The 8,439-nt window shown below is 42.3% G+C and overlaps 1 protein-coding gene across 1 annotated transcript; it reads right to left on the reverse strand.

Moving 5' to 3' along the window:
- Positions 1-1,756: 1,756 nt before the first annotated feature.
- LOC149716487 (uncharacterized) lies at positions 1,757-5,225 on the reverse strand. Its single transcript, XM_089844871.1, has 6 exons — positions 5,204-5,225; positions 4,914-5,144; positions 4,438-4,841; positions 3,212-4,394; positions 2,945-3,157; positions 1,757-1,881 (listed from the first exon to the last, which is right to left on the reverse strand). Exons 1-6 carry the CDS (start codon positions 5,223-5,225, stop codon positions 1,757-1,759), a joined length of 2,178 nt encoding a protein of 725 aa, XP_089700997.1.
- Between the last annotated feature and the right edge of the window lie 3,214 nt (positions 5,226-8,439).

Raw genomic sequence — 8,439 nt, forward strand, 5'->3', positions numbered from 1 at the left:
AAGGTTCACGAGAATATACACAGTTGTAATGATATCATATTTGCATTTCCTAACTGTTAAGAATATCAAATGGAAGACAAATTAAAAACAAACCAAGTGAAACCTTATTAATCCAGCTTTTTGTATTTAACATTAAATATATCAAAATTTTCGCCAAAACTGTTAACTGTAATTTGCATTCTTTTAATTGGATTTAAGTGGTTAAGAGATTCTCTAAATGTTTTTCTAAACCTTCCAGACTTGGGGACTAGAAAGTCCAACCGTCCTAGCAAATCTGGAAGAGTTATCCTATTATTAATTAATTTATGTAGAAATTTAACGTCGTTAATAAGGAGAATGTGAGCTATAGTAGGAATGTCCAAATACCCTAGTAAAATATGGTAATCATATGGAGCCTTTTTCATGAAATAAGTATGGCAATATTCAATAAACTTCCGTTGCACATTCTCAAGAAGTACCTTTAGATATCTACTACAACCACACGGGGCACTTGTCTGGTGGACAAGGGTCCGGCTGAAGACGGTGCAGGCTGCCCTGCGCAAGCTTCAAAGGCTTGCCTGCATTGGTGTTACAGGGGCCATGAGATCGACCCCAACTGCTTCCCTGGAGGTGCTTCTTGACATGCTACCTCTTCATCTTTTCATTGAGGAGGAGGCTGTCATGGGGGCCTACAGGCTCCACATTAATGGCTGTTGGGTTCCAAGACTTTGGGATTACAGCCATACGAAGCTCTTTCGGGAGTACGCTGCACTTGAGCCGTCGTTAACGATGTGCTCTGACAAAACCGTTACCAGCTTTGATTTCACTAAGCCATTCAGCATCCACTTTCCCAGTCGGGCCGAGTGGACTAACCTGCTGCCTCTTGGCACTGGGGGTGAAACTATTTGGTTCACCGATGGTTCCAAGACTGATTCCGGCGCTGGCGCCGGCTATTACTGCCAAACTACAAGGGTCGGTTTTTCTGCTTGCCTGGGCACCTTTGCTAGTGTGTTCCAAGCGGAAATTGCCGCGATCTGTTATTGCGCAGACTACACTCTAAGAAAAAAGCGTTCCATTGGTATTCAAACTTGAACGCAATTGTTCATTCTTGAACAGTTTGGAAGTATTAGGCGTTCAATCGTGAAAGGTGTGCTAGATTATCAAAGGTGACATAGAAGGTGTTCAATCTTGTCAGTTTGCCTAAAACGTTATGAAGTTTATTTACAAAACGTTCTTTAAAAATGCAATAATATCCGATAATATCTCAATAATTTACTGTAACATGCTTATTTACCCTAAATTGAATATAAATTGGTCTTTACAAATATCATTTTACAATAATATCAAATGAAATGTCACGGATTATTGCCTATTTCAACTTTCCCTTATATTTACATAAAACTTCAAACCGTTTGAAAGTTTAATTCTTTGCAACGCCCTTACTATCGGAGAAAAATGTTAATGATACCATTCATTAAGTGCAGTCCACGGAGGCTATTTAGCACTTTTCGCAAACCGCCCAAGGTGCGGGAGTTCGATCTAATCGAATTTCCCCATCTTGATTCCGGTCAAATGGGAATTCAATCCATTGGAAAGGAATCAACGCAAATATCGAAGGTTGGCATTATAAGAGATATAATAGTTCGCTAAACTATTCAAAACTGCCACCTTAATTATGCTTATTTGTCACTAAAGCCATTCAAAACTGCCACCTTAAGTATGCCTATTTGTCACTAAAGCCATTCAAAACTGCCACCTTAATTATGCCTATTTGTCACTAAAGCCATTCAAAACTGCCATTGTAAGCTTTCCAAATTGTCATTTCTACCATTGAAAATTGACACATTATGTGTGCCACATTGTCAACTATACTGTTCAATTTTGCATCTTTGTGAAGAAATCCTACCACACACAGTGTTCAACAATGAGCAAGAAAGTACTCAACCTAGCACACTTTTTTTGGTGTTCAATTTTGGTACCTGTATTTACTGTTCAAAATTGAACGCAAAAGTTTGCTCCCAGTGTGTTGAGGCTTTGCACAATTATTTGTTCAGGTTGGAACAAATATTTCTTAGAGTGTACTGCATTAACAAAGGGTATAACGGACGGACTGTGAGGATTTATTCTGACAGTCAGGCCGCCCTGAATGCGCTGGACCAGTGTCAGATTACCTCTCAACTGGTGCGTAGCTGCCTTGATCTGCTAGCGCAACTGGCGTCCTGCAACAGGGTTCTGTTGTACTGGGTGCCAGGGCATAGCGGTTATTATGGCAATGAGCAAGCCGATAGATTTGCGAAAAGGGGCGCGGAGGCCAAGCTCTTGGGGCCGGAGCCGGCCGTCCCCATCCCCTACGGGCATGTCAAACGGAGCCTGCATGACAGGATGACTGTCATACAAAACCAGCTCTGGCATGACATGGATGGCCAGAGACAGACAAAACAGTTAGTCAATGGTCCCTGCAGGTCTCGTGCTAGAGACCTAATTTCGCTCAGCAGATGGGATATTAGGCTGGCCACCGGTCTTCTGACCGGACACTGTCGGCTAAATAGGCACCTCCATCTGATGGGTCTTGCTGACGACCCCCTCTGCAGGTCGTGCCAGGAGAAGGAAGAAACATCCGCTCACGTACTTTGCGAGTGCGACTTCTTCGCCTCGCTTAGACTAGAACATTTTGATTCACACACTGTGGAGCCCTCGCGGGTCTCCTCTTTTACGGTGGAGCGAATTCTTCGCTACGCTGCGGCTACGGGCCTATTCAAGGCCTGATTTTGAGGTTGCACAATATGCCTTTGGCATCGGTGCTAGGGCGTGAGCCCCACCTCATCAACAATAATAATAATACTACAACCACCCCAGGCCAAGCCACCATACAGGACCCGTGATCTCACTAGGGCTTGATAAAGAAGACGGAAATGGTCTAGGGAATGCAATTTCCTACACATCTTCAAGCAAACAGCCAGAGTACGGCGACTTAAAGCAACGCATTTATGTACTTGCTCGGTAAAATAAAGTCCTCTGTCAAAGATCACGCCAAGATCTCTCACAGTGGACTTAAGGGGTATGTGAGCGCCCTCAATGGTATAGTCGTTGGAAATTTCTCTAGCAATTCGCCTTGTAAATGTGACATGCACGGATTTGGTTGGATTTACTGGTATTTTGTTAAGAGAGCACCATCTTCCTATAGAGTCAAGGTAAAGTTGAAGTAAATTACCGTCTAACTTAGAATTAATACTTTTGAAAACTTTATTGTCATCAGCAAATTGAAGAATACGGGAATGTAAAACCGAAAATTGTAAATCGAAAAGATACATATTAAAGAGTAAGGGTCCAAGAGATGATCCCTGTGGAACCCCACAATTAACTTCGTATGTTTTCGATGTGATTATGCCATTGCATTTCAAGACATTGACTCGATTCGCCAGATAGCTAGCAATCCATTCCAAGATATCACCCCCCAATCCAAGGGCCTCTAACTTGTCATGAAGGTAAGAGTGGGAGACGCGGTCGAAGGCCTTGGCCAGGTCAAGGTATACAACATCGACCTGGCCCCGGCACTCGACCTCAGGAGCCACGTAATCCATAAAGGAAACGTGGTTCGTTTCCACACTCCTACCCGGAACAAAGCCATGTTGACAGTCGTTGGGTAGCAAGCTAAACCAACGCTGTAAATGTACGTGTACTACTCTATCAAATACCTTAGCGAGAACGCAAAGAAGGGAAATCGGACGGTAGTTTCGGACATCGCTGGATTTTCCAGACTTGTAAACCGGGACAATGACAGCTTTTTTCCAAAGCGTTGGGAATGAGTGAGTACGGAAGGATAAATTAAATATATGCTCCAATATAGGTAACAATATATTCCCACAGCCCTTGATAACAAACGACGGAATTTTGTCGAAACCAGTAGAGAGTTTGTTGGGTAGACGATTAATAGCAGCATATATGTCCGCTTGAGTTAGTTTTAAACAGTTATGAGGCGTTGTAACTAAGGTAGAAGTATCAAAAGTGTATTTTGAACTAGTTTCAGTATTGTCAGTCGAAATTGTTGAGAAATGCGCCATGAATGTTTCCCCCAATTGCTCCGGATCAGTAATGATTGTCTTACCAATTTTCAATAATATATCAGAGTGTCTGTCTTTTAGATTACCATTGATAAAACTCCAAAATTTTTTGGGTTGGGACAAGGCGTCTCGACAAGATTTTACTGCCATAGCAGCTTTGTCCCTTACTGTAAGCCTTCTCACCAACGAACGGGACAGCCTAAAATTAGCTATGTCGGAGGCTAACCCCGACCTCTTTTTCTTATTAAAATAATATTTTTTGCGCTTGATAGCTTTTTTGGAGGTCCAAAGAATACCAAAAGGGGAAGCCCCGATTATTACGCGGAATCTTGTTAGGGATCGAACTATCCATAGCTGACGTTATATATTCCGTTAATGTCTGGACACAAAAATTAACATCCTGCGAATCCAAAACCACCGACCAATCTGAATCGCGTAAAATTGAGTATAGCAAGTGATAGTTACCTTTTTTAAATTGATATACTGGTTGTAAATTAGGGGAGACCCTACAAATGTCAAATGGACAAAGCAAATAGAAAGGCGGATGGTAGTTGTCAATGTCCACAAATGGATCAAGGAGAGGTACAGTATCAATGCCGTGTACATTAGTAAGACAAAGGTCCAGAAGATTACCATAAGTGGGAGCTGGGTTAATTTGGTTTAAATTAAATTCATAACAAACATCGAGAACATGAGCAGCCTTAGTTCTAGTTTGGTGAGTGCATCCCACACTGCTACCCAGAGTCCAGTTGATACCGGGGAGATTAAAATCACCCAGAATCAGAATTTCACCGTCATAATCTACCAACGAGGATACCAAAACATTCTTAAATTTCCGATACTGAGCGTCGTCATCTGAGGGGCGAAAGTAACCAGTGCCAAGAAGAAGCGGAAGATTATTTTTTAGTTTAAACTCGACAAACACACCCCCTTCGGCACCTTCCAGGTCACTTCGACGGTGAAAAACAAGGGACTTCTTGATAGCAATGAGGGATCCCCCGCCCCTAACATTGACAGAATCCGGATCTGATCGATCCGCCCGAAAAATAGTATAGGAATTTGGAAAATAATCCGAATTAAAATGAGAGTGGTTAAGCCACGTCTCTGTTAAACAAACAATATCAAAATCATTAACGATTAGGTTAGTTAAAAAGGTACTAGACTTGGTTCGTAGACCGCGCACATTCTGATAAGCTATAGTCAGTTCTTTCATTTTTGGACATTTGAAGAATCCGCAGGGGAACCCGCGTCTGAGATTTCACCATGCAGTTCCGAGACATGTTTGTGCTCGTCTCTCGGTACCCCATGGAAATCTGTTAGAAAGCTGTTCGCAGGCCAAATATTGGGATCCCTCATTTTTGGTATGTCAGACTCATCATCACACGTCAAGTAGAATGACGAATGACGGGCATTCGGATTTTTAGTACGCAGTCTTATGCACTGCACCGACTGCACACCTGAATCAGCCCTCAAAAAATCTTGCAGTTCTTTCGACGTGATCCCAACATCCAACCCAGTGGCAAAGAGTGCTTTCTTGACCGCCTTCACTCGACGTGGTGCAGCCTTGATCCGGCTTGTCAAAGACACACCCGAGACCACAGGCTTAGATGCAGGAACATGACGAGTGGAGTTGATGTCAGTTTTTGTTTGCACAGCCTTGGGTAATGCTCCAGAGAATGAAGGAATGGAACCCTGTGGCCAGGGCAAGGCAGATGGGTTGAGAGCGCCAGGACGGTTAGCCAATGGTGGAAAAGATTGAGCTTCGTCCCTAGAAGCCCGTGACCCAAGCGGGGCTTGAAATGGTATTTGGCGACTGGCAAGTTCTCGACGAAGGCCAGCGTTCTCATTTTCTAATGAAGCCAGACGTTCTTGGAACTCTGATAACGTAGCTTGCATCTTAAGTAGGATGGTGTCGTTGCTATCCAATTTATTCATCATTTTGTCCAGTATCGAATCAGATTCCCTAGTGAGGCTATCAACGCTAAGTAGATGGACGAATGCTTCGTGCACCATCTCTAAGATGAGACCCTTATCGCCCTCAGCCAGCTTAGCAGGTGGTTTAGGCGCAGGTATGGCCCCATTGAACTCTTTATCGCGGGGTATGGCGCTATTACTATGTCGCCGAGCCGGACTTCTAGATTTGCGAGTAGCGGCTTTGCATTCCGTACAGGTAAAGTATGAATTAGGGGTACAATCTTTATGTACACGGCGCTTGCATAGTCCAGTGCAAAAATGACACTTTTGTTTTCCATAAAACCGATTATCGCAAACACAACAAGAGTCTGAAGAAGCAGGCATACCGTAGCAGACGATACCGGAGGTACAGAGTTTAATAAAAGGCTATGTGTAGTACCGTATCTGCAAAGTACACTCCTTTTCCAAAGTTGTAACCATTAGAAGGAGCTTCTGGTGGAGCAATACGAAGGCCTTGAGACAAAATGCCCATTAAGTTTGGGGTTCTGGAACCATGCCATAGTAGCTTTCTATTAGGGAATTTTTGGAATTCTCGGTAGCGTTCGCGTTCTCCCTGACGAGTAATTTTAAATATTTGATCGACTTCAAGTTCACAATCACTGTGAAAATCAGCGCCCGTGTTGTTTACGTATGTTAATAATGTCTCGAATTCTTCAGAATCTCTATCTAATACTTCAATTTCAGTTTTCAATTGTTCATAATGTTGATCTATTGGATCTTTGGTCGTTCCACCTTCCTCTTCAACTAACTTGTAACCGATCTCCACTTCAAGAAGGAAATTTGGCATTTCTACCTTGGATTTTATTATCTCAACATTATCCAAAAGAGGGACCCTTTTGGTTCCAAAATCATGAGGTATTAGCGTGAAGAATGTATTGGTGCAAGCTATTAGCTGGGCTTTCTTGTTTTCGTTGGGTTCATCGTCGAGTAAAGCCAGGAGTTCCGTCAAAACGGAATACGCCTCTTCAATTTGGTTCTTCGAAAGTTTTCCTAGTGGCATTTTCTTCAGATCAATTTCTAACTCCCACACGGCCTTGTTCATTTTCTCCACGTCAAAGATAAGGCGAATTAGTTCTTGGATGGCGTTGGGAAGTTTAGATCCAGATCCTACAACCAGTTTTTCTGAAGTTCCATAGTCAATGTCAAGTGGATACATTTTATTAGGAACCTTTTTGGCAGTGTGGCGTAACTCCCACGGAGTTCCTGTTTTTTCTTCGAAAAGCCTTTTGAATTCGGCAACAGCTTCATACTTAGTAACAAAGTGTTCCGTCTTGTTATCACCAATAGTAGTTCCAACACGTCCCCAGCTCCGAAACACATAGTAATCCTTTCCTTCGTCTGACTTTAGAAGTTGAAGCTTGTAAAACGAATTAGATCCTTGAGTAACGACGACGTTTCCGAGAACAGCGTTGAAAGCTCCTTCTTCGTTTTGAAACACGTGTGTGCTGGCTTCAAGATTTGAATCTGGGTCAACAGCTACGCTGCCTTTCACTGTCAGTTTAACTTTCGTGCTCTTTCCAGATGAGAATGTTGAGTCACTATTTCCTACAGCCGCACTTTTGAGTCTTTTTTCAGCAGCGTAAGAATTAATTCTGTCTTGAGGATTTCCACCCCAACTGGCTATGCGGTATTGTTGGATCGTAGAAACTAAACCTCCATATTCCACAGCACTTAAAAAGTTCTCAGATACAACGTGAACATCGTGTTCCTTAGCTTCACGAATTTCCTTGATATTTTTCTCAACATCTTCCTTGGTACTTATAACGCAAGCTGTAGTTTTGTCAATTTGAGAGACAACATTGCCTCCTAATCTCGCTATGCTTTTCTTTAGAGAATCTTTGGAACTATGGAGATTACCAATCAACACTATTTTAGTATCGTCCAATGGTTGTGGCTTTCTCTTGACACCCGAGGTTGATGGCAAATTTTCTGGTGTACTTGGAGTAGGTGCGTTTGTAGGAATGTAACGGTCTTGCTCTATGTATTCGTAGCTGTTTAAGAATGCATATTCCTCTTTTAGGTGATCTGGAATCTGGAAAGGCTTTCTTCTTGGTAGTTTTATTACATTTGTACATTTGCTCCATTCGCTTGCATTTCCAGTACAGTGATAACCATCATTTGAGAAAACCAATTGTCCACCGTCACTTTCTGTGCAAGGTTCAAGAGATCCAAACGTCATGATATCGGAAAGTCTATCTAGAATTTCGCTGTTTCCTGAAGGAATTTTTTGGTCGTTATATTTTAATAGTTCCACCATTTCTTTTTTTTAATATTTTTTTCAAGCTCGTCACGATGTTCATAAATTAACTGAGACTGTTCCTCAAGAATTTTCTTCTCGCCCCGATCAAGTAATTCCTCTTTCTTTATCTTATTTGGTGGAGTCACTTCAATTTTCTTTATCTTTTCTTTGATGGCCTTTTGATCT

This window comes from Phalangium opilio, unplaced genomic scaffold, assembly GCF_054372755.1.
Source record: "Phalangium opilio isolate 3A_F unplaced genomic scaffold, DU_Popi_V2 ptg000009l_1, whole genome shotgun sequence".
Classification (NCBI taxonomy): domain Eukaryota; kingdom Metazoa; phylum Arthropoda; class Arachnida; order Opiliones; family Phalangiidae; genus Phalangium; species Phalangium opilio.

Bases quoted from the DNA above. Each gene is read 5' to 3' on its own strand.
- LOC149716487 (XM_089844871.1), bottom strand. From the start codon at position 5,225: ATGTGCGCGGTCTACGAACCAA. The intron at 3,158-3,211 runs GTATTAATTCTA...TTGACTCTATAG, and splicing joins TGACAATAAAGTTTTCAAAA to GAAGATGGTGCTCTCTTAAC. The intron at 1,882-2,944 runs GTACTCTGGCTG...TGTGTGTGGTAG, and splicing joins ATGCGTTGCTTTAAGTCGCC to GATTTCTTCACAAAGATGCA.